We start from the raw sequence: 26124 nt of genomic DNA on the forward strand, positions 1-26124 counted from the left end.
TCTCACTTTCATTTAATTCAAATTTTGTCATCCTCTGAAAAAATGTAGGAATCCACATTACGTGAACATTTTTGATGTTTTTATTTTGGCTTTCCATAGTCTTTACATCTGAATTCTGAGAAAACAAGCCTAGAAAACTAGCTAACACCTTGGTGCTAATGGAAGTGGTAATGGTACATCCAGAACAGTTCCAGCCAAAGAAATGCATGTGAATGAGCCATGAGTCAGTCTCCAGTCTCAATTCCATTCAACGAGTATTAGAGATGCAGGAATCCTTACTCAAAGCATTTATTGATCACAGCATCCATTTCCAGGTTTTTAGATGAGAGCAGCTCCACAAGGTGTGTTTGAAACTGCTTTAGCCCAGTGGATATCACTGAAAACAAAGGTAATTGACACTAAAGATCTCCAAATTTTGGGTTAGTCTGGAGTTAATGGAAGTAAAAATTCCTTCTCTCTGGAACCATTTCTCACTGAAGTATTTCCTGCTCTCACGGGAGTTTTTTGTTATGTAGAAAGTAGAAAAATGTTCCGGCTATTCGGTGTGAACTTCTCATGGTTTAAGTAAGGAATCCTTTGATGTATACTGAAGAATGCTTCTTTCTAAATAGGAATTTGGGGAGTTTACTCTTTAAAGCAGCTGGATTCAGCTAATTGGATTTAATAAATGTCCACTAAACGAATTTATTAATTTTGATCTAAGAATTAATATTACAAGTACACAATTATCTTAAAATATCTTATTCAAGGGTTTTTGAAATCCTGTTCCTCTGAACATAATTCCTTGTTTTGTAGGCAGTTCTTAAATCTTGAATTAATCCTCTGATTTATGTTTGATTTTTACAGTAACTATAAAAGGTAATTTTTATGACTGGTCTTTCTAAAGGAAAATACCCACAGTTTGTGGCTCCACAAGATATTCTCTTTAGCAATCAATTCATGCACTAATGGTCAGATTGGATTTGCAAGTACACTTGCAAATTTCCAAGTACACTTAGCAGACAAAGACTCCAAGATTTATTCTTTCTCATAGGCACAGAACACTTTTTAAAATGTTAAATGTGAGCTCTGAAATATAAATATGTCTGTATATTTAAAAATAGACTTGAATTACCTCATAGGGATGTGGTCCATGCACATTGTGTAATTGGGACAGCCCTCTCTTTTTTTTTCCCTCTTTATCTGTGTCCCTCCAGGGAAGGCAAATAATCAAGACTTTGCTTAAAGTGGCAACACTAGAATCCCCTAGGGTAGGAAGCTCATTCTTTGTCTACAGGATGTCTGGAGTGATAAGTAGCTGTTTTAATACAACTTATGCAGTGTTTCTTTGTCCTGACAAAATTATCATTTGCTGTTTGTCATAGTGAGTTTAAATGCCCAGAAATATAAGGTATAGAATGAGCTGGTGGGATGGTGGTGGGACAATTTATTCAGGGCTGCATAAACAAAGAGAGTCTATAAAGTTACAGCTTTGAAATTTTACCTGAAGTGATTTTATGACATTCTGTGTTCCTTTGGGTTGATCAGTGCTGTTGACAGTATGTCAGGAAAATAGGAAACACCAGTTCTGCCTAACCCAGGTCAGCTTGAAACTTACCATGCACTTCATCACATCTGATATATGCTTGCTGGGTTAGGAACCCTGCTGTTGCTGACCCCTTTACAGATGTCTCTGTGTGATGGGTTATTGTCACAGGTTAGAGCTGTGCTCTAGTTTAGGCTGGCACAAGCCAGTGCTCTCTAATAGACATTCAGCTGCAGACACCTCACTTGTACTTCTCACAGATAACATGCAGATCTGGATCTCCTAAATCTTCTGTTCCTAATCTGCTAAATGCAACTTTAGAAATTAGGCTGATTCTGATGCAGCCTAATTAAGTATGCTCATGGTTATACCCATCTTGCTGACCCTCCTCATGCTGGGAATAAAGCATGTCACTGTACCTTAATGAATTGGGACTTTCCTGAACAACCAAGGTGTGTCCAAGACTCACAGAGTAATTTCTTTTAGCTCTTTCCAAACTTTCTTCCTGAGTTGATTTATTCACTTATCTTCAAATTTAAACACTGTTGGCCAACTCCTTCAGGAGAGACTGTTTCTGCATGGATTTCTTATAAACACAGTGCTAGAACTGATTTTAATCTACAGTGTGTAAATCTGTGGCTTTACAGAATTCTGTTAATCTTTGTTGTGATAAAGGAAGACTATGAAGATAGTTAAATTAGAAAAGCAGACTACATTGCTCAAGACTGCTGTTTTCCAAAAGTTATTGCTACCTTCCCGCTGGCTTCTGAAATCTAGTCTCAGGCTTTCTTTCTCCAGTGAAAAAAAAATGCACTTGTGACAGGAATGTTCATGAAACTCCTCAGAGAAGTGATGTACAAAATACTTACACTGGCATGATGTTTGCTGCAGTTTGTAGCTGGGCTCTATTCTGAGAAGACTGCAAGCAATATCACACTGACTCCTTTAAGAGCTTGAACATGAACAGAGATGTCAGAGATGAGGGATGCTTGCTGGCCACTCTAGGGTTAAATGTGTTTTTCTTAGTCTCACTCCCTATTCCTCCCACCTCCCCAAAGTTATCCAAGCAGTGGGGAATTTCTGCAATCATTAATTGTATTTATAGTTTGGCTATGTCATGAAATACTCCCTAAATCCGTGTGTGTGGGGATTTTTCATCCCCTCAAAAATGTATCAGCAGAAGTCACTAGCCTGGCCATCACCTCTGCTGTCAGAGGCTGTGCATTGATCACTTATCAGCATTAAAATAGTTATAATTTATTTCCACATTAGCTGCCTAATATAAAATTCTGGCTCGAGTATGCCTGAGGTCTTTCTAACGCTGCATTTTGGGGTTTTAGAGGATTTTACTCTCAGGCATTATAAATTAGGCTTCATGGCCTTTCTACTGCAGTAAGTGAGGCTTAGAGCCAGTAAAGAGAGAGGAACTGAAAACAAAAGCTCTGAAGAGGAAGGAGGAACCAGATTTTGGAGAATGATGTGTAGGCCTATTCCAGTACTTAGTAGTGTTACTGGATACTCAGTATCCAGTACTTAGCTAGTGTTCTCTCTGCCTGATTCACCACAGCAGATATCAAAGTCCTGGAATGCATGTGATGCAGTAGAGTGGTGCCTTTTGCATCAGCAGTACACCTGGGACTTGCTGCGTGGCTAGAATGGCACAGGAGTAGGTGGTCTTGAGAGGACGTGACATCTCCATCCTTGGAGATTTTCGAGATTTGGATTGATTATGATCATGTCACCAAATGTGACCTGATCTCGTGTTGGTGATGATAATGCTCTGGACTGGATGACCTCCACAGGTCCCTTTCAGCCATTGCCTCTGTGGTCTCAGTGCTGAAGATCTATTACATCAGGTTTTGTAATTCCACCCTTCGGCATTAATTGCTTTCCTGGCTCTTAGCTTTGCTTGGTCAGCATATCACTTGTGAGTACCAGATTTCAGTACTTTCAGCATTCCACAGGTGGGGCTTTTTATTAACACCAAGGCTGACCTTCTACTCTTTGGATCAATTCTCTGTTTTTGTGCCTGGTGCATGTAAAAATCTATAAAGGCAGCACAGATGGTACAGACACATAATAACAGCAACAGGTTTCCTCTTTCTTTGAGACCTTTAAGCTTAGAATGATGGAAGTGAGTAAATTATTCTGGTAGCTTCTGGTGGCACATAAAACAGGAGTTGTGCTTGTGGGCCACACAGTGCCCAAAACAGAGATGTAAGTAGAGGGAATGCTGTGCATATTGCACTCATATTCCACCGTGCAATCCATATTGCACCCAGAGCCCCCAGGCTGTGCTGGATGGACTGAAGCCCACTGAAACTTGTGCTTTCTGAAAAGCAGTACCAGGCTTCTGTTGCTGATGCCTGGCTCAGCCTCCATAAAGGTAAGGTACTGTGCTGAGGCAGTGTGTGTTCTTCGGACCTTGGGTCCTAATGCAGAGGCAAGAAGAGGTTTGCAGCAGGGCTGCCATGCTCTCCTCACCTGTACTTCTCTTCTGTAGCTCTGTTGGTACACGTTTGAAACAGCTTTAGGGACTTCAATAAAGAAGCTTCTGTTCTTTGCCACTGGTGAAGAAATAAAAATGTTTTTACAAGTTAGGGTTGCAGAGTGTTTTACTGCTTGCTCCCTAGCAGAGCAGGTAGGGTTATGTCTGGCAGATAAAGACCTGCTGTAGATTATTTTTATATTCTGTCATCACATAGCATTTCTGGCTTGTCCATGTTCTTGAGCGTTACTAAGACACTTATTGACATTTTTAACAGAATGTTTTTTGTTGCTTGTTTTGAAAAAGACTCAAAAGTAGCTTCCTCCAATTACCAGATGAATGAAGTGTGTTTCAATGAAGTGTGCCAATTGCAAATGTCCATAGATTGGTTACTGAAAGATAAATATGAGTATATTTGAAAAGCTGGCAGAAAGTATAAGAAGATTCCCTGTCTTGATGTGCAGAAGACAGTGGCAAATTGGCAGACTAACTTGAGCCTTGTTAGAGACTGCTCTAAAATGTGTTAATCTATACATCTGATTTAAATCCAGGGAGTTCTCAGCAGTCCAAGTGTTGTGCAGTTGGTGTTATTGATTTTATTCACCTTACAAGCTCTCTGTGAAGGGTCTATATTATGAATATAATAATGTAAACTAAGATTTCAGAATGAAATGATACTACTGAAAGATTAGGTAAAGATAAGTTAAAATTTCATTAAGTCACTTTGTGCAGAAAAAAATCTGAGGCAGAAACCTGATCAAACTCACACTTCATGAGTTAAAATATCAGCATGTGTCTCTGAGAAGATGTTAGAAGTACTCACATGGCTTCTGTTCGACCTACCATCTTAAGATTCTTTTAAAAAGAGACTTGCATTTGGGGGCATGTATTTTTTAAGATGTTAATAGATCAGCCCAAATATTTTGCATCTAACAGCCACGAGAGGTCACATAGATCTGTTAAGAGACTGTGCCTATAGCCACCCTTGTTGGTTTCTGCTTAGAGAAAACAATTTGTAAACAGCTGGACAGTATTTTTCTACGGTGGTAGAAGTGTGGGTTTTGATGCACTGTTGGGACATGAGGGTAGGTTTTGACCACAGTGAAGTTCAGGTCTGCTCCTGAGGATGACCAGCACAGATCTGTGCTAATGTCAAACTTTGAAGCACGTTGCTATATAGGCAAGGGGAGATATGCAGAAATAATAAAGCATTGCAGAGGAAAACGGGCTGGGGAGGATGCAAAAACTGTTCTAGAAGAAGGGGAGGAAGAGATGAGGGTTTTGTGATTGGTGGTGCAAGCAATGCCAGAAGTTCAGTGCCACTGCCTTGGCAGATCTCTTCTCTTCTTGTTTCTGATCCAAGGAAGATTTTTAAGGATGTGCCATCAAATTTTTTTTTTTTTTTTTTTCTGTGTAAGCCTGAGAGCAGGAGAATGCTGGAAATGTGCAATGCAACTTGACAGGTGTTATACTGTGCTCTCCAGTGACGTTGTAAGCAGAGATACAGAGCTTGGTATCCAGAGCTTTGAACATCCTGGTGCTTGGGGTGGAAATGCAGACGGAGTAGCAGACACAGGAATCGGGAAAAAAGAGCATAAAATAACTAGGACCTTCGTGTGCTGTCTCATTATTAGGAGTCCGTGATTTTTTACATCTTGTAGCTCATGTCACTTAATATTTATGCCCTTATTTTTAAAAATAAAGCGTTGACCGCGTGAAACACGAATGCCACGCTATGATTCTTGCGAGCAGCAGCCCGTGCGGGCGGGCTTTGTGCGGCGGGGATGGCCATCGCCCCCGGCACACCCGCGCCGAGGGGAGATGATAGAGCTGGGCAGAGTTGGGCGGCGTTCCCTGCTGCGGCTCGCCCTGTGTGACCGAGCAGCCGGGCGTGGGGCTCCTTCCACAGCAGCGCGATAGCTCCTTGCTGTGGGCAGGAGGCGGACGATGCTGAGGTACCGGGGCGCGGCGGGTGACGCCGAGGCAGCGGCCGTCGAGGTCCGGGGCGCGCACACGGCTGTCAGGGCGGCGCTGGGCAGGGCACGGCGCGGTCCCCAGGGGCCAGGCGGCGTTTCTGGGCCGCCCACGGGTGCGGGGGGCGGCGGCACCGCCGGGCCGTGCGGGGGTGCCCGGGCGCTTTGTGTGTGCCGGGGCCGCCGATCAGCTCGGGCCGCCCCGCACTGCCGGGGCGAGCGGCTCTTTGTGTGGGGGCGCGAGGCGGGGCGGGCCCCTCTCCCTGCCTTCCCTCCTTTCCCCGCCGTGCCCGCCCGGCCTGCCCGCTGCCGTCCCCGGGCGCAGCGCGGCGCCGGCCCGTTGCCATGGCGAGGGGCGGTCACGTGTGGCGGCGGCGGCGGGGCTGACGCGCGGCGGGGCGGGGCGGGCGGCGGCGGAGTCGCGGCTGCCGCCACCTTCCGCACACCAGCAGCAGCAGCAGCGGCAGCAGCGCGGGGCTCTGCGGAGCGGCGGGAGCGCCAATGCCCGGACCGACCCAAGCCCTGTCCCCAAATGGCGAGAACAACAACGACATCATCCAGGATAACGGGACCATCATCCCCTTCAGGAAGCACACGGTGCGGGGGGAGCGCTCCTACAGGTACGGCGGGGGGGCTGCGGCGGGCGTTGCATAAGGCGGGCGGGCTGCAGCCCCCTCCTCTCCCCCGGCCCCGCATTGTCCGGCTGCGGAGCGCTCGGCGGAGAGGCGGGATGCATGCGGGGGCTCGCCGCGCCCGGGCGGAAGAAAGGCGCTTAAAAATGATAATTAGGAAAAAAAAAAAAAAAAAAAAAAAGGGAGGAAAAAAAAAGAAAGAGGAGGGGGGAAATAAAAGGGAAGGCGAGAACGCCCCCCGCGCAAGCAGCCAGCTCCCCTTGGAAAAGAGCCGCAGCACCTCGCTGCGGATCTCGGAGGGAGGCGGCGCCGTGCGGGAGGCGGCGGCCGCGGATGGCGGGGCGCGGGCAGCCCCTGCCCGCCCGGGAGAGCCGCACCGGGCAGCGCCCGGCCCCCACGCCGGTGCGGGGGTGACAGCCGCCCCCCGCTGCTCGGGCGGGGGTGACAGCGCTGCCGCTGCCTGGCGGGGGAGGGCGGCTCCATCCCCGCCCCCCGCTCCCCGCCAGCCCCATTTTGTGTTTATTTATCGTCTCTCGTTTGGGGGGGACACCCGTCTTTTGTCGCAGTTGTAGGCATTTTTGATGAATCGTTTGGCATGCGTTGCTGGCAGCGCTTCTGCATTAACATCTCTGACAATATGTTCCGGCAGATAAGCTCATTAAAATTGTTTGCATTGTTTGATAAGGGTCGCGGCGCAGCCCGGAACGCAACTGGTTTGATGTGCTCCTTGCTGCCGACTCGAAGGGCGATAATACGGCCGGTGGCTCCTTATGTCAATATACAGTTATTTTAAATGCTGCCTGGATGACAGCGAGCAGTGCCTCTGCAGAGAACACGCCCCTTAAAGCTGATTTCCAAGCAGCAGGAAATGATGCTGCTCTCAAATATCTGACTAAAGTGGCGAGTTGTAAGCTCGAATACATGAAAACAAACGTGGATGACTTGGCTTGTTTGTCTGGAGAAATCGCAGTATTTTTTCTTCTGCTGAGGAATAACGGAGCTGCTACCGGCATTTGGCCATTAATAACCCTAACAGTGAATCTCATTGTTGATCACTCACTGACGGGCGAGCGTGAAATTCGCTGGAGATCCCAGTGTGTGGTTAGTTTGAAATGCACAAAATTTAGTCTGTTGTCTCTCTCTGAAGCTGCTTATACTTTGTGCAGTGGAGCCCCAGGGCACACATGTAGCACAAAGTAGCAAAATTGCTTTTGCAAGGACCTATTTCTGCTTGCAGAAAGCCTGGAGCTCTCACTTCCTATATCTGAATTTCAGCTGAGTAGTACAAGATTCTGTTTTAGGGGAAAGCTATGTTTCTATCTTGCAGCTAAACAGAAATATGAAATAGGTTTGAAATATCACATATCCACCTTTAGTTACTGTGACATGCCGTATGTACCACCGATTGCTAACTTGTTTCCTTCAGAAGAGTTCTTTGGAAAACCTCTGTTACATGGGGTTCTCCATTCTTTTTCAGGCAGTTTGTGTGTGTTTTTCTGCAGTCATCAACAAGTCAGTTTTCTTGTCCTTCAGCCTGTCAAATCATACACTGAACTATGTCTAGAAAAGACATTTTGTGAGGCTGTGTTCTGCGTGTGATGACTGTATCACTTGCCCAGTTTTCCAGAAATTGCGAAGATGCTCTGCATCTGAATAGCCTGTCATCCAGAGAAGTACTCCGTAGTCTTTTAGGGATTGGTATCCATTTGTATCCCTCTCTAGAGCAATATAAAGGAATACAGAACTACTGATGCTAGCATTGCATGTTATCTTTGGGCGGTAAATAAGCAATCCAGTTAAATATATTTCATAAATAAACCTTCAATGCATAAATAAAAATTTCCACTGAGGAATTCTATTTAGGTTGGGTTTTTTTCCTTTTGGAAACTTACCATGTTCTGCAGAGTCATAGCTCCCATATCTGTTGATTTCTTCCTTTCTCTGGGAGAAAGGGAGAGTGATGCTTGCTTCCATCTGAAGCTAAAGTCCTTTAGGAAGTAAATGTCAAGCATAACAGAAGGGAAATGTTAGAGAAAATACATGAAAACTGGTAAAGCTTCTTCTTGAGACTGGAAAAAATGGGTTTTAACTTCCATGACAACCTTTAGTAGCTAGGCAAGTTTGGTGCTTGTTCAGTGTGAGTGGCAGCAGGAGACCACTGGGTCCAACAGACGAATTCCATCACTTCAGTGCCTGCTGCCACACTGGACTGTCAGTGCCATTCCCGAGCAGCTAGCAGGACCTCACCATATGACACATCAAGTTGCTATGCCTCTGATTGCTGGGGTGGCTTCTTCCATCTAGGAATATGGAATAAATATGTCATTAAACACACCCTGGAGCTTGATGGCAGATGAGCAGTTGTACAAATTTAAAACATTTCGGCATCCTGCTGCTTTGCTCCTAAGTTAACCTGCATCTACCATGTGTATAGAGGTTCAGTATTTGCCTTTCCATCCTTCTCTCCTGCAGTAACAGAAATGCTTTCTCATTTCACAAGTTTTAACATGTTCTGTTCCTTAGATTTTTTAAAACAGAAGTAGTCTTTACTGATCAGAAAATTTGTGTTCATCAGGTTAGATATTCTCAGACCTAAAAAAAAAAACCCTTTGCTATTCTAATACCAGGTTTTACCAAAGATTTGATATCCAACTCCTGAAGCAGATTTAAAAACAGCTGCAGGTTGCACCATTTTACAGACTAGGAAGCTGACATGGAAGCTATAAGTTATCGATGGAGTTGAGGATGCAGCAGGGAATTGAGCTTATACCACGAGTCCCAGCCATGTGCTCTGTATGCAAAGCCACAAATAGTTTTCCCAAGTCTTCCAAAGGACATATTATATTTTGCAGACTGGGACATACAGGCCCAAGGTGTTAAGTTTCTCATCCAGCTTTACTTAGCTGGTAAATGGAAACCAGGCACTTTGGCATAAAATTTAGACACAGGGTGATGTTACCTTTTGGAGTTAATAACTGTAATCAATCTGTATTGCTTGAGTGAGATGCTGTTTCTTGTGCTTCAGATCAGGAGCCTGTTTAAAATTTGGTACTGAGGTGTCTTTTTGTTGGCCTGAAGTAGACTTGGGGTAATTTCTGAGAATGGCATCACATTTAATGATAGTTTTACTTCTGCATTCAAAGATGGCTGAAAAAATTCACTGAGAAACCAAATCAACAGCTGCGGGGATAATTTTTTTTAAAATAAGACCTGTTTGCAGTGCTTTTTTTGCCAGACTCCAGGTTATCTTGTGTGGTTGATCAGCGCGTCATATTTTTAAAAGCTAAAGTATTAAGAGTGAATACTTCTAGGTTCAAATGGCATACCTAGTCTAAATCACCCTGGCCCTAAAGAGACAGACTGTTGTACCTTCCTTTGCAGGATACTGTGCTTAGCTTCCACTTTGTCTCTGTGTGTTGCTGGAAAAATGATTTTCTGGTCCTTCATTCCCTGGCTATATTTAGTTTTACACCCAGAACTTGCATGAAGCACAGGGGAAGGGGCTGACTTCCTGATTGTTTTTCTTGAAGTGACTAGGCTAGAAGGAAAGACTATTTCTGTTTTAGTTTTTATCTATGAGTGTCTACCTTTCTAATGTTATCTGTTTTAAATATTTGTTTTTCCTAAGTGTTGTCTTCATTCTAGAAATCATTGTATGAGCAGACAAATGATGGTGCTGTGCGTAATAATGAAAGCTAGACAGCAGTGGTGATTTCCTCACCCAGTGCTGGAATAAGTAGTGGAGTGTTACAGAGCATATCTGGCTGGCTTTTACAGCACAATGAGCTGATAACTTCCATGCTGAAAGTCAAGATTTACATTACAGCAAAATCTGTTTTGGTTGTTGCCTTGTGAAGTCGCAGTGAATTGCCGGATGCAGGCTGGCCCTAGGCAGCAGAGAGCATCCTTCCCTCGGCAGGAGCTGCCCCTGGCTCTGGTGACTCTGTGCCTTCCACACATGTGGCTTTACTCAGGGTTCAAAGGGGGACCTATGGCTTTGCCTTACTCTGGGCAGAAGGATTTTCTCACTCTAAAATTAGGCTCCACTGAATGTGGTACACTGAAGTAATAAAGATCATTTGTGTTGATAAAATTAATATATAAAGGCCCAAGCTTGAGAACTGGAAAGATGATACAGAGTAAAAGCAGTGAGTTGTCTTCTCACTTCACAGTACTGATAGATGTGACTTCTGAAACTGTAAACACCAGTCCAAACAAATGCTATTAAATATATTAGGACATGAATCTTTATTTTCAGAGGCATTTGCTTTGACCTAACAGTTTTATTGCAGATTATGACAATTTTGCCCTAGATTTTATTGAAAGCAGAAAAAAGTCAATAACAAATGTTAAAAAAAACCCATCAGCAAACTAGCATAAATTACACCCCATAAATTTGGCCTGTGCTTTTCTAAAAGCTGTAGTTGTGATAACCCCCTTATCTACCAAGCATCTGGATTGCAAGGAGGTAGTTACTCTCAGCGAGAAGACCATTCTGGTGACTTAGAGCCAGCAGCTTACCAGCCAGCATTAAAGAGGAACCAAGGCAGAAATCTTTCCTTGGTTCCTGTCAGCTTAGGTACCCTCTATCTTCACTTCTTTCACTTTCATAAAGCTGTCTTCCTGTTGCTGCCACTGCTGTTCTTCTTTAATCTTGTTTTCTGCTTAGGGAGTGCTCTGCCTAGAGAGAGCTGTTTTGGTGAGAATCTTCTGCTGGGCAGATCCAGCTCTCAAAAAGCAGGGTGAAACTGTCTGAGGATAACTGGGAATCACGTATGAGTGCCTGTAAAAGTCTCTGAGGGTAAGGAGGATGACTCTGCTCAATACTGCATCAGTAGCTGGAAACTTAGATTATTGGGATATCTCTGCATTATTGGGATACCTCTGTTGACCTGGATTTAGATCTTCCAGGATAATACCTCCATAGTGCTTTGGGGGCTGGAGGTATTTGTTTAAATCAGGGGCTAAGAGAGAGGGGGCTTTTGGAGGACTGGGAGGAGAGGGGAGAAAACACTCCGCAGACAGCCCAGTTTGTGTAAGGACATTGAGATAATTTTCAGAGAGCACGAAATCCTCAGCTTACACCCTAGTGCTCTCACCATAAAGGTCTGAGAACGCCTAATTTGCACCCAGCTTCTGTGGGTTTCAGAAACATCCTGTAGGTGGGAGGCTGCGTTCTGGGTTTTGTTGTGTGATGTGGGGCTTTTTTAAACTACCTTGTTGAGCTGCATAGCAACAGAAATGTTTTATTGGCATATGAACAGAAAAAGGAGCAAGTTTGGGACACGCGAGAACTGAACCTGATGCTGGCACTTTTAGAAACAGACATTTTGGCTTCTGCCTCGTGTCTTCAATCTAGTCTTCCTAGATAATAGGTGCTGAAAAATATGCTGCATTGTGAAAGAAAGGTGATTTGGAGGTGGGGCTGTGGAGCAAGAGACCTTGATTAAAGCTCTTTCTTTGGCATGTTTGAGGGAGATGCAGTTACCCCATCTGGACCACAGGAATGTTCTTCCAGGGGGCATACGTGGACTAACCTTTTGTGATATAATACTTGTTTTGGGAGCCACTAAGAAAAGAAAATGTGTGGTAGGTCTGCATTTCAAGTCTTGACATTTGAATGTGTGACTCTTCAAAAATATCTTCAGAGGTTTTGGGGTTTAGTGAGGAGGTTAGTTTAATTTGACAGTCTCCTCTCCTTCCTCATGCCCAAAGCTAATTATAGGCAAGGCTTGGTAAGGAAGCAGATCAATAATGTGCCAGCTTTTCATGCACTTTGGAAGTGCAACTTTCAGCCTTTGTTAGATAATTGAAAACGACTGGTCTCACCACATCTGTTCTCAATCACGGCAGCCACGGGGTGGGATGGCACCAAGGCCATGGTGGCGCGGTGGCAGCAGCAGCGGCAGCAGCGCTGCTCAGGGACAGCATTTGGCTGCTCGCATCCTCCTCGCTCCCTGAAGCCTGGCCTCCAGCTAGCAGCGCTGGTTGCTCGCTCCCAGGATCAGTGCTGGGGAATGTAAATGGAAAACATCCGTGTTTCTGCTGCGGATGGTGTGAGCTGCGCTGCGGAGCTGTTTGGATCTTGCTCAGATCTCTGCTGCCTGACTCACCGATAAAGCATCTTCTTCGTATTGTTTCATTACAATTAGGTGGGAGGGGAAAGGGAATATCAGCTGTAAACATTTACTAAACATGCATTTAACTCTTGGGGTTTAAAAATAGTGTTGTTTTCTCTTTTTTTTTTTTTTTTTAGCACAGTTCTACTGTTTTGTGCTATAAAATATTTAATTCAAGATTAAAATCTTGCCTGTGATATTTTGAGAAAAGTTTGTCTGGTTTTCTAGTGGTATACCAAGTTATCAAATATTTTGTAGAGAAGGGTCTGTATACTGGAAGCATGCCCGTTAAATGTCTCAGTTTAGCCACTCTGAAATAATTTCTCTTTTCCCATAGAGCCCCATGATTAGAGAAGGGTGCCTTTGTGTTAAATCTGTTTCTTTGGTATGCTATCCAAACAGGAAGTGTAAACATTCATTAGTGAATCGAGACTTAAGGATGTAGCTTCCGTAGGAAATCCTACAACTGTGCCAAATCATTCTGCCTGGAGAGAAATATGCCATGCAGGTTGTACTGTTGATCTTCTGGCCTTGTATATGGCCACCTTGCATTGTATTGTCTCAGAGGCTTAATTTTCAATGTTATGTTTCTTGGCAATTTGGAGCCCTCAGTCAGTGGAACCCTTAGCTGAGATCTGTGCGCTTCAGTTTTATCTTTTAGGAGCAACTCAAGTGAGTTTCCCCCCCCTACAGCAGGGTTCCTTAGTACCATACAGATTTCCTACCCAAGCAGCTGTAATTATTCAGAGATGCACATGAATGCAAATTCTTTCCTGTCACTCTGGAATGCAGTGTTGATGCTCAGAAGGGCTTGCTGGCAATATGTATTAAACAATTTGGGGGGAGTGAAAATTCATTTTAGGCAAATCTTACACAGTTGTTATGCTTCACTTCTTAAGGTTAATCTCTGTGGAGCTGGTCCAGTAATATCATGAATAGGAAGCACTGAAATATTTGAAGTAGAGTACTCATTTGTTTTACTTACAGATTCAGTGTTACACAAATCATAGCTTGTTAAAATAACTATAGAATCTATGAGTAATTGTTTGTATGGAAGTGGAACACATAGCCCAGTGATATGAAAGTCCCACGGGAGCTTGTGTATACAGAAAGACCATGGTGTGTAGGAGTGCTGAGAACAGGAAAGCAGTGGTAATTGGTTGGATAGAAGGGATACATTTTCCCAAAAGGACAGTATTCAGTTGTAATTAGTCATTCTGTTGGAAACCTTGTTATGCAGAATGGTGTTTGTTATATTTTTTTGAATTGAGTTGTTTGGGGTCCACATCGCTGCTTGCCCATAATAATGTTTCAAAGTTATACATGATGTAGATTTTAAGTCAGGGTCTAAATACATGGTTTTCAGTCAACACATTCATGTTGTGCTAGTTGTCAGATTCAAGGAGGCATAAGAAATATTTTCTTTTTATTTTTTTACTTCCCTGAATATATCTGCAATGAAGACAGGCTGAGGCACCTGGGGTTATTCAGCCTGGAGAACAGAAGGCTCTGGGGAGACTTTAGAACAACCTTCCAGTACCTAAAGGGGGCTTGCAAGAGAGCTGGAGAGGCAATTTTTACAAGGGTATGTAGTCGTGAGACAAGGGGCAATTGCTTCAAACTGGGAGTATGTTTAGGTTCGGTATTAAGAATAAATTCTTTACTAGGGGTGATGAGACACTGAAACATGTTGCTCAGAGAAGTTGTGGATGCCCCGTTTCTGGAAATGTTCGGGACCAGATTGCATGGGGCTTTGAGCAGCCTGGTCTAATAGAAGGTGTTGCTGCCTGTGGCAGAGGGGCTAGAACTGTATGATCATTAAGATCCCTTCCAACCCAAACCATTTTGTTATTCTGCATATTTCTGCCTGCAGAGGTTTGGCTCTCTAGTGCACGTTTTTAATCTGTGGTTCCCAAGTATGAAATGAGTTCCACAGGGGTGCTGTAGAACTGCCTTGTCTCTCAAGCAGCTCTATTTTTAATATGGTGAGGTGGTTTTTTCCACTACCACATTGTGCACACCCCCCAGTTGTTCCTGAAGGGTTGCACACTATGGACCTGGTGGTGCTGGTGAACAAGATGAACATGAGTCAGCAGTGTGCTCTTGCAGGGAAGAAGGCCAAGCCCATGCTGGGCTGCATTGGCAGGCATGTAGCCAGCAGCTCCAGGGAAGTGATTCTTCCCTTCTGGTGCTTCTGAGACCACATCTCACATACCGTGTCTGGATTTGGCCTCTCCACTTGGAGAGAGACAATGACAGGCTGAAGTGAGTGTGGCAGAGGGACACCAGGAGCTTGTCACCTGTGTTTGGTCAGTCTGGATAGGAGCCAGCTCAGGAGGGGGGAAGCTCTCACTGCAGTCTTATCTGTCTAGTGGGAAACTGTGTGTAAAGCAGATGGAGCCAGGTTCTTTGAAGAAAGAGAAAGGTTGAGAGGCAATGGCTGTCAGCAGCTGCAGCTATACAAAGTACTTTGGATATTGGGAGAAATGTTCACACAGCCAGGATGGTCAAACCCCAGAAGTTACCCAAAGGGGCTGTGGAATATCTGTCCTTGGAGAGGTTTGAAACTGAGAAAAATGGCAGCCTTCTCTGGCTGTTTCTGCAGTGACTGAGAGGCTGGAGCAGATCCCTCTGGAGTGCCCTGCCTACCCGAGTCAGTTTATGATCCCATTCTGTAGCTCTAATAAACATAAACAGCTCATGACTTAAAAAACAAAATAACAAGATCACATGCTTTAAAAATGAAAGCAATATCATTTGGAAGCAACTTTTGTACTTCCAGGAAGGCGAAATCAGCCTTGTCATCAAAGGTTTCAAATGGAAAAGAAAAATGTGTGTATGCAGCCTCAGTATGACTTCATCAATATCAAACGTTTTCTAGTTTAATTCTTGTGAAAGCAATACTGCTGCTGCAGCACTACATTAATTCATATTCTTATAATTTCATATTGTGCTCTCTGAATCACTGAGAGCAACTCCTGCAGTTTAGTACCCAGTTTGTAGAGACACAGCAGAGCAAAGGCATAGTTTTGCTGTATCATAAAATTAATTGTGTACATTGCCATTGAAGATTATGTCTGGAAGTTAACAGCTGATAAATTGCTCACTCTGCTTTGAAGGGATTGTAGTTTTTTTCACACAGAAAATATTAGCATTATTGATAAGTTTAATCTGCAGAAAATGTTTTAACTGTGAGCACAGTTCTTAAACTGTGTCAGATGTCTGCTTAGTTTGATGTGCTTTTACAGGGAGTGGTGCAGAACTGTCTTGTTGCATGGCCTGCAGCAACACTGAGAGGGTTGAAGCAATTAAATACCCCCATTGCAACCCAGAGTACCTTCATAGCTGCACTTACATCTAGTTGAGGGCAATTCAAGCAATAAACTTTTTCTTCCTTGTTTATTGTGAGAGTTGAACTTGGTAATGTCACTGTTTGCCAGCTGGAAGCAATACACTTTAGGAATTAACCTCAAGATATTCCATGAAAGGAGGCCAAATCCTATTAAACAGTACATCTATGCTTCTCTTAGCTTAAGGTGCAAGGCTTTACTGGGGCTTGTAGATAAAGAGTGTTGTAAGTAGTTCAGTTTCTACAATTACAGTTACATCAAAGCAGTAAGCACCTTCTAAAGAACATTATTTAGAAAACAAAGCTTTGGGGATTTCCCCCTTTAGATCGGCAGAAGATGTTAAAAGTTAAAATCTGTCCAAAAGTTGCAGTTTCACAGATCTTCAAAGACCAACATGGTTGAAAAAAGAAGTTTTGGCGAAGCTTTACTTGATGCTGGTAGACACCAATTATGTTGGTACTGCAACAATGGTAAAATCAGTCTGTGGTTACTGGCACACAGCAAGAGTAATATGTTACATAAATCACAGATGGCTGAGCTAGAATAGTCGTACAGGGCAATTTACTTCATGAAGGATTAGTGAATTCTAGTTTTAGTTGCTCCAAAATTAATTTAGCAGTTAAGCAATTGCGCTTAGAAGTTCAGCCCTTTTCTAGATAGTACTTGGTAGGATTAATTCTTAAGATATGTCATTTACCAGTAGTATGTTGGACACCAGAATAATTTAAGAGTGCTTCTTTGTCTGTTATAGTGTTAACTCATGAGAACAAGGGAAGAGGTCAAGTTACTTTGGTACCCAAAACCAAATTTAAGTGTTGTGTCTGGTAGTCTTAACACTTGCAGTCTGTATAATATTAGAAATGTTTGTAGGGAGTAGGGAGCTTGTAATAAGCCAATGGCAGGGGTATTTATTTGGGCCTATATCATCAACATTGGAGATGTCAGAACTCCAAGATTTATTATTATTATTATTATTAGTCTAGCTTTCACCAGTGGTTGAGGGAGAAGAGGGAGAGAGTTGACCTCAGAGCCTTGTAAAAAGCTGTGCAGTCAAGTTGGTGCAGTGGTCTGCAGAGGCAGTGCTGGCAGGGGACTTTCAGCTGGTTTGTGTCACAGGTGTTGTCTGGAGCTTGGTTCTGTATTCCCAGCAGAAAGCCTGGTGCTTCTCCTTTCCCAAATGGCAGCAGAGCTGTGATAGCAGTGAGAAGTCTGGGCAACCGTACTAAAGCTTAATATTTTCATTACAAAAATACTCAGGCATGTTTTAGAGAGTGATGCACCAGTGAAAGCAGCTAGCATGGTTGCCTGTTGCTTCATCTGTTGTCACATGCTTGTTTACAGCTTCAGGACTTAAAATAAATGTTGTCTTATACCCCTGATGAGTGTGGTCACCTTCCTGCCAGGATGACAGGGATGGAGTGGAGCTGGCTCACTCCAGGAAGCTCAGCAGCTCTGTTGTGCTGTGCTCCAGAACCTTTGCCCACAGGTCCTGGGATGGCTGCACGAGTGGTTGCTATGCTGTTTCTTGTCCTTTACTTGGTATCACTCCAGGAACTTTCAAAGTGAGCATGGCCTTAGAAGGCCACTTAAAAAGGGCCTTGTTTTCTGCAAGAATAGAGAGTTGGACTCAATGACCCTTGGTGGGCACTTTCCAACTCCTGATATCCTGTGATTCTAACATACATGTTATATATACATATGTATTATTCTAACCTTAAGGTTAGAATAAATGTTGCAATGCATAAATCAGTGCATATCTGCACTGGTTTTTAATGTAGGAGAGAGAAGAGTTGATGCCTGACCAAATCCTTGTGCTCTGTATCATAGTGCATCATTTGTGAGTGGGAAAGCGGTACTGCAGTCTCTCCTTAGCTGGTGCCAGAGGTTTCCCATGGGAGTGCTCTGCTCCTTAGCTTTGCCTGCCTTGGACAGCAGGGTTTAAGTGTACTGCAGTCTCTTGTAAGAAAACAGCAGCTATGTGTTAGGAGAAAGGCATTGCATTCCCCCTTGTTGAAACCTCCTGTTTTCTCTTTTTCCCAGACTTGTCCTCTTCTGAAAGCCATGGATGTTCAGTGCCTGTCTCCTGCTGACTCACTGCCTCTCTTGCCTGGCTCTGCAGGCTTGTGAGGCGCTGGAGGCTGCTCAGGCCCCCTGTCAGGAGGGCTGTATAGTATTACAAAATCTCATTTGCCATGAGGTTATGCTCTGAGTAAATCAGCGTGTTACTTTAGCCTTTCACCTTGGAATGTATATGTGCCAGAGAGGAGGAGGGGGGCAGCGAAACCCCGGATAGGTCAAAACTAAATTCATTTGGTGACTTCATCTGTCTCTAGCTGGATCCCATCCCTGCTGAAACTCCCAAGCCTGCCCGCAGCGTTTTCTGGACTTAAAAGGCGGAAATGGCAGGAGCCGGGAGCTGCCAGAGCTGCTGCAGCGTGGCTGCTGTCCTGTTGGGCTCTCCTCTGACACACTGCCCTGCAGCCCCAGTGCCCAGTGCTGCTGCTGCTCCTAATCAGCCTTTCTGCTTGTCCTTAGCCCTTCCCACTCACGGGCAGGTGTTCCTTGGGGGCTGCTGGGTTGGGTGGCTCTGTCTGCCACCCACCGTGTTTCGCCTGGAAGTTCACAGGCTGCATTCACACGGGCCAGTGGGTTTGGGGACAAGCTCTCCTCCACTGCTGTCTTCATTTCCCCCTAAGTCTGCATTTGCTAAAGAAATCTCCTCTCTGAAAGTGAAACTACTCATCCATCGACTCGTGGGAGCAAAATAATAAGTGGTTCCCCTGTTATTTTCACTGCTTAGGCTAGGAACTGAGGTGTGCTTGCATGGGCTGCCTCTCAAGGCATCCTTTCTTCAGTGATCAGCACTGATGTTACCTTGCTTTATGGCACATTTTTGATCTCTTGGAAATCCTTTAGCAATGTCTGCATGTTTGCTTGGTAACCTGTTATTATCCAAAACGGAAAAAAATGAAAAAAAGGAGAATTGAAATTCCTGCTAGTGTCTGGGTGAACAGAGACTTTTTTTAATAGAAGATTAAAAGCTGGTTTACATAGCAGCTTTCTACAAGTTTTCTAGTTACAAAATGGTCATAGACATCTTCAGTTTTCTAAAATCTAGGTGTTTCTAATTGACTTGAGTTTATTGTATAAGTCTGAGAATTATTTTCCTTTGAATCAACCTTTTTTATTTTTTTCCCCCTTAACAATCCTCTTGTCTATTGTGAAAGGTAGACTAGTTGCCAGCATCTATTGTGAAAATTTGACAGGTTGAATATCTTACTTCAGGGCATCAGAGCAGCGATTCAAGCTTAAGATCTTAGAGTTGAAAGCCTTGGCAGGGGGAGGGTAGTGACTGTAAGTAAAGGCAGTGAAGTTTTTTAGCATTGCAGCCTTGCCACGGCTAGGTTCCTCTCATTCAGCCTACCTCAAAGGATTTTTGTTGTTCATCATTAATAAAATGCCTTCTTAATTTGTAGTCACATTCTTTTTGTACTGAAATTTTTGTCCTTACACCATGTTAAATAGTGCCTGTCTGTTCAGCAGAAAGCATTACTGTTGCTTTGTTCAACTGCTCTAAGGTGTGGTTTGAGAGTGCTGTGCACTGCTGTGGTTCATTTCTAACCAGAGTGAATATACCTGGGTGGAAATGGTGGTGGCTAGAGGCTCTGAATTGCTTCCATTTTGTGTAAAGCTACTGATGTCTGCCTTTTCTTGAACCTCTGTCCTTTGTCAAGAATTCTTTTTTTTTAAATTAACATCACAGAAATTGATAAGGAACCTTTCAGAGCATGCAAATACTTTCAGCTGTAACGAAGATATTTTGTGGTTCAGTGTTACTGTTGCATTGTACTTGTGATGGCAAAGGTGAACCCTGAAATAAAAAGGAATTTTGTTACTGTAGAGACATGACATTGCTGTTTCATTGCCACAGTTTCAGTGGCAGCAGGAGTGAGAATGTAGATGGAGAAATAAAATCTTATGGTATGGCAATACAACTGGCAGATTCAAGTGAATGCAAACATGACTGGCAGATGTGTCAGTGAATGTGGTTTGTCCTTCTCAGGGGGACCTTTAGGTGCCCTGAAATCTTCAAAGCACTAAATAATTGTCCTGGAATTTGAAACTGTTCTTTTCATTTTTGTGAACTACCCCAGTTTAATAACTGGTTAGTGAATAAATTTCTAACTATTTCTAAGTGCTGTGCAGTATTCAGTGTAATGCATTGCTAGTTATTAGGCCATATCAGAGGATTTGGCTCTAGTTGTGCATATTATTGGAATACTTCTGCTTGTGTTTTTCACATTTGAGGAAACTGAATATCTGAAAAAGAATCAGTATTTTTCTGCCTCACAAATAAGTTTTTTAGGAGGTGGTAAGTTTTCTAAAGCCATATGTAGCACAAACCAGAATTACCAGGAGCCTTTATAGAAGGTACTCAGATTTGGGTCTAAAGCAGTCCTTTAGACCCATCATAAACATTTATGTAGGTCAGAGCATCCCAGCATTGGCAGGAAGCCTCTAATTGAAAAAAAAAAAGCCCTAATCCAATCAGAGTATATCTCTTATTACCCTGATTTCACTTGCATTTAAACAGGGAAGTGCAATGAGAACAATAGAAAATATGCTGTTGTCTGTGTTCAGTGATAATCCAGCAATATTCAAGCCATAAAATGTACATAGATTGCCTCAGTTTCATCTAGACTTTGTAGAGTACTTCACAAATCATTTTAGGTTAAGTCAGATCCATGTGGTAAATGTAAAATGGCATTCAGAAGTGAGTGAGATATACAGAAAATAAAAATATTTTTAGCATTTCAGGGCTAAGTAACATGGGAACAGTGCAAAAGAGATTTGACATTCAGCATTTAAAAACATGACTTTCTCACAGTATTATAATCACAGGATTCTTTTATTCTTTTTTTTTTTTCCCCATGGCAGTACCTCATTGTGATTAATCTTGTCTCTGATTCAGTTTCTGGCTACATAGAGCCTTTGTGTTGCTTGCTGCAAATATCACTGCGGTTGCAGCACTCTGATGCCACGGTATTTGCTGCAGAAGTACAGCATAAGTCAAGAGGGGAGAGTAAGAACAGTGTTGTCAGCACTGCACAGGAGCTTTTTGTGTTGATTTTCTGTCTGCAGGACTCCTTTCTGTACAGACAACCTCGAGCACAACTGGTCTCTAATGGCTGTGGCTGCAGCTGTGTGCAGGGAGTGTTCAAGAAACAGGCAAGGTCCAGCTGCAAATCAGTTGTCATTTCAGGATGGTATAAAAGGATGAATTTTTCTTGGACAGGGATTTATCCACTAAATCTGGCAGGTTTCTTCCTTCAGGGATTTCTTTGTTTTTGCAGTAGCTTTAATCTAGAAAGCCTTTTCACCAGCAGCTGCAGCAGTCTCATTCAGCTTCATCTTTGCCTTTCTGCTGTTATCTCCTGCTTTGGTAATTTTTGGTGTGAGATCTTTTGTTTTATTGGCAGTATCTTATCAGGTGCCAGCTTCCAGAAGGTGCCTCTGTACTGTCACACAGACTTTCCACTGCATTTAAAAACTTAATATCTGTTTGTCTCTTTGCACTACTATTTAATACAAATATGTCTATTTGTACTAAATGAGAGGCAGTGGCAGAAATTGGAACACATGAGGTTCCACCTGAACACAAGGAAGAAATTCTTTACTGTAAGCGTGAGTGAGCACTGAAACAGGTTCCCCAGAGAAGTTATAGAGTCTCCTCCTCTGGAGATAATCAAAAACCATCTGGACACAATGGTGAGTAATGTGCTCTAGGTGGCCCTGCTTGGGCAGGGAGGTTGGACTGCAGTGGTCCCTTCCAGCCTTTCCTATTCTGCAGAAATGTGAAGGCCTTGCAGGTTCAGAGATGATGGCAAGTGTGGTGAGCTTTTACACTACAAATAGATCCAGTGCTGTAATGCTTCTAGTCTTGTCATTATTACTGGTTTGTTGTGATACAGCTTCTGCTGTCAACAACTGTTAGTTTATCCCTGGAAAAATAAAGTAAATGTACTTCTTGCAAAACTGTCCTTAAGAACAGCTGGATAATACCTTGTAGCAACTGCAGTTATCTGTAGCAAGAGCAATGGAAAATACCCAATATCTCAATATCCAATGCTGCATAAAATGCCTTAAAAAATTAATAGACTTTTGGGTGTAATGTTTACCATCCGGCATGCCAAGCCAGTATATTTCTAACTGGGGAAACTGCTTAAGCATGTACATGATTTTCAGCACCTGTCTAATCCTCTGAACTCATGTCTGTGGTGTGTAGTTGTGCATGTGTAAAGTGTTTTTCTGAAATGGCCTAGACTAATATGGGAAGACTCTCTTAGGGTTTGAAGTAAAACAAGGGAGAGTTCTTTGTGCTTAGGCAGCACTGTAACAGCCAGAGGTTTTTGATGTCCCCCTGTCCCTCCTGAAGTGGGAAGTGTGATGTCCTACCTTCAGTCTGCTTTCAGTTGCTATAGAGCCACAAGGCACCTCTATGGAATTCTGAAGACACCAGGTAGACACTGGTTTTCAGGCTTGTGTAAGCCTCATTGCAATCTTATGATTCAGAGCCTTCAGTGTAAACAAGTGAAAGCCTAACAAGTTGAAAATGTAAATAATGTTACTGGAAAGAAGAAGTGTATTACAACATAAAATCAAGTTGTTAGCTACTTGGCTGTTCAGAGTATGGGCTGTGTGTCTCCACCTGTCCAGCTGTTCTCTGGCATCAGCTTACACATGTTTATTAATATGTTTTGAAGATGGATCACATTTTTCAGAGTACTTCAGCACTTTAGGAACTCAGTCCTGCAGAAAACCCCAGCCCAGCTGTAGATGTTGAGCACAGAGGTTCTTGACTGTTGCTGAGCATGATGGCTGCACTACCTACATCTGCTTGTTCTTTTTTTTTTCCTTCTTTTTTGTTTTGTTAAAGGTCTCTCCGTGTGGCAAACAGGATATGTGTGTATCTGAGCACCAAATTAGAACATGCTTACTGTAAAGGAAACCATTCCCAGCTGAGTTTATTTAGAACGTAACCAGTAGGAGGGTGGGGAGCAAGAGATGCAAAGAGAGGGTGAACTCTTTCAAGAGAAGCAGCTGTGGAATATTCACAGATATGTTAACAAAGCACTTAAGAATGAATGGCAGTGGCATGTTATTGAGTGTTTTAACAAAAATTCTGATTCATTTTGCCTTTGCTTACAACTGTACTCATACACCATTGTGCATGCTTGTGTACAAATCTGAAGCTCTTGTCTCTAATCGCTTGAACTCGTCTCTAGTAAATAGTCTGAACTTCTGTTTGACCCTTAGACTATAATAATTAATTTACAGAGTGTAGCATAAGTTGTATTACAGGTATCCTTCAGGGTAGCATTGTAAAACTCAAGGTTATTCATTTACTCAGAGTTTCCTGCAGTAGAATTCCCCACCCTGTGCAATGCAGCAGAGGATGTTGTTTGCTCCCCTGTGGGTTGCAGAAGGATGGGTATTTCTCTTTGCAGTTCTTTGGGGAAAAAGGTGATGAAGGAAGTTTTACTTCCTTTCTCTGTGTGTGTGTATTTTCTTGATCTTTTTAACAAAGTGAACTTTCCCTTTTCACTGGTGGTGGATGATGGTTTTTCTGAGCTCTGCATGGCCTCAGAGGCCAATTAAAATGTTCTTGAAGTAGTGGCAATTACAGATCAGAGTAGCTTTATTTCAGATATTCTCATCTAAATATCTTTAGTTGCTGTAGAATTCAGTGGACTCCTCTGTATTGAAGTGTCAGTTTATTATTAGGCTCACTAATAATTCTAAGTGAATATTAAATTCATTATTAAGCTGTTATTTCAACTGATCTTACATACAATATTTAACATGTTAGTTTAATGGTGACAGTGGTACTATCTTTCTGTTAGTTTTGTTATCTATATAAAAAGGCGAAAAATAGTAAAATAAAACCCATGTGTTTCAAACTTCAGATCCCATTAGTATCAAAGGGTTTGTTTTCCTGCTCAGTGCCTTCCACCCTGATGTTGAAGCTAAGCTTTTATGGTTAGCCATTATGGTGTAGTTTTAAGAGTAAAAGGGCACTCCCTGTTTCTAAAACTTTGTTCCTAGCACTCGATTCAGTCCAGGCACTTAGTGCATGCCAAGAAAGTGACCTTTGCTGACTCTTCCAGTGAATACAGGGCTGTGTTCACACAGCTGGCTGCGCTGCATGTGAGTCCGCGGGAAGAACAGAGCAGGCTGAGCACGGGCAGATTCCCTCCATGCTCCAGAGCTGCCTGTACACAGAGGATAGGCAGGCAGCCTGGTTCTGAATGAATTTCTGGCAGTGGGTACCTGACTTTTGGAGCATGAATTCTTCAACCCTATTTTCTCTCTCACTCTCTTTTTTCTTTAATTCCTTGTAAAGCAAATTTGAGGACTTTATGCCTCGTGTCTTAATGTCAGTAGAAGGGAACAACTTGAACAACCTTCTGTTTGTGAGATTTGTTTCCTAGAAAAAAAGTGACCTGTATTATAAACTTTGTAATCTTGTATTTAAATTTATTCTCTGTGTTATGTAGTAATACACTTACATGTTACCAAGTCAAGTTTTGTGCTGGTAGGTTTTTCCCATTTCACATTTTACCTAGGTTGCCCCACCTAGTTAGCACACATAACTCTGGGTGCAGTTAATTTTCAGTCTTGTCCCTGCAGAATTGCCTATCAGGTTTCAAAGGGCTACATCACTGCAAATTCTCAATGGAAATAGTCCATGCAGACCTTGGATCCAACAGAAGAGATTCTGCTCTCCTGTTCTCTTGCATTGACTGAGAAAGTTGAGGTCCAAAGCTGGGATGGAAGGACTGGCAACAGAGCTAGACAGATAAGTGTTAGCTGCAGATTGCCATGAGAAACAAAGGTGTGCAGTCCCCAGCAAATCAAGAATAATCGTTCAGCTTTGACTCTGGTCATTTCTGAGACACTTCACACCTGGATTGCTTCTGGTGGCCTTTCTGCAGTCCGTTACTCACGGGAACATTACTTACTCTCTCCATCAACTTGATTCTGCTCTTTGACACTGCTGATGAGATAAACTTGAGTGTGCTCATGTTTTCTCTTTGCAACATCTTGCAACAGAAAGATGTGACTAGGGTAGGATAACAGGGAGCAAAGTTCAGTAGTATGTGTTTCTGGTCTGTGTACCTGGGAAGATGATGAAAGCTACTATGAATTGCCAGCTTCCAGGGACGGACCTTTGCTAACTAGAAGAATCTATGTAAGGGGATGTAGCTGTGAAAACTTCAAGCACTGGGTGCCATTTACCAAGGTCTCAGTGAAATGTTATCTGAACACTGCTTGAAACTGTCTGTTCAAGAAGGACTGCTGACATGACCAGGCAGTGAATGTCTGACTTGATATAAGAGACTCACATTGATTTGTTTAATCTAGACTACCTGGGCTTTGGGACAGACACTGAGTGCTGTCTCTAAAGCATTAGGAAGTCCACTCTGGGGAAGAAAAAGCAATTAGGGCTGGAGGATAATGTTGGCAGAAGAAGAAATGGGTATAAGCTGAGAGGAAATGTTCCTAATGTTTGAGAAGAATTGGGCTCCACAGCAGCTTTCCAACCACACAGCTAAGGGTGCAAATCTCAGTTGCTTTCAGGATAGATGTTGGTGCGCTGATAACAGAGATTATTTGATATTCACTCTGTGACTGTTAGGAACTGAATTAATGATCCAAAAGGGCCCCGTCCCAGTAAGAAAACAGTAATAGTACAGCTACTTCATCATTTAGAAGTTACCTAAAATTAAGTGTTGGTTTAGGAAGCCTGATCATCCTGCAGTGGCAAAAAACTGGCAGATGTTGCATCACTGTATTGATGCAGCACAATGTGACAAAATCTTGGGTCTCTGATCCTGTCTGTGCATCTTTTGGTCTGAGTCTGGGTTTTTTTCTACTGTGTTGGCATGAAGCAAAATACCATAGGTTTGTATGTTCTTTAAGTTCACAGTGACAGCCAGAGAAATATGTTCATAGGTTCCAAGAGGACATTGAGG

The 26124-nt window shown here is 43.0% G+C and overlaps 1 protein-coding gene across 5 annotated transcripts in view; it reads left to right on the forward strand.

Moving 5' to 3' along the window:
* The window catches only part of MAPRE2 (microtubule associated protein RP/EB family member 2), a 98023-nt gene that overhangs the window by 34222 nt on the left and 37677 nt on the right, over positions 1–26124 (forward strand). For 2 of the 5 annotated variants that reach the window (XM_059466079.1, XM_059466098.1), the window contains exon 1: positions 6402–6606. The exons of 2 other annotated variants lie outside the window; for them this stretch is intronic. In XM_059466079.1, coding sequence (XP_059322062.1) covers positions 6488–6606 — 119 coding nt within the window. In that variant the 5' untranslated portion in view covers positions 6402–6487. Of the gene's footprint in view, positions 1–6401; positions 6607–26124 lie in introns of those variants that run through there. One more of the 5 variants, XM_059466114.1, reaches the window with a different exon arrangement.

The sequence above is a fragment of the Ammospiza nelsoni genome, chromosome 1, assembly GCF_027579445.1.
Source record: "Ammospiza nelsoni isolate bAmmNel1 chromosome 1, bAmmNel1.pri, whole genome shotgun sequence".
Classification (NCBI taxonomy): Eukaryota; Metazoa; Chordata; class Aves; order Passeriformes; family Passerellidae; genus Ammospiza; species Ammospiza nelsoni.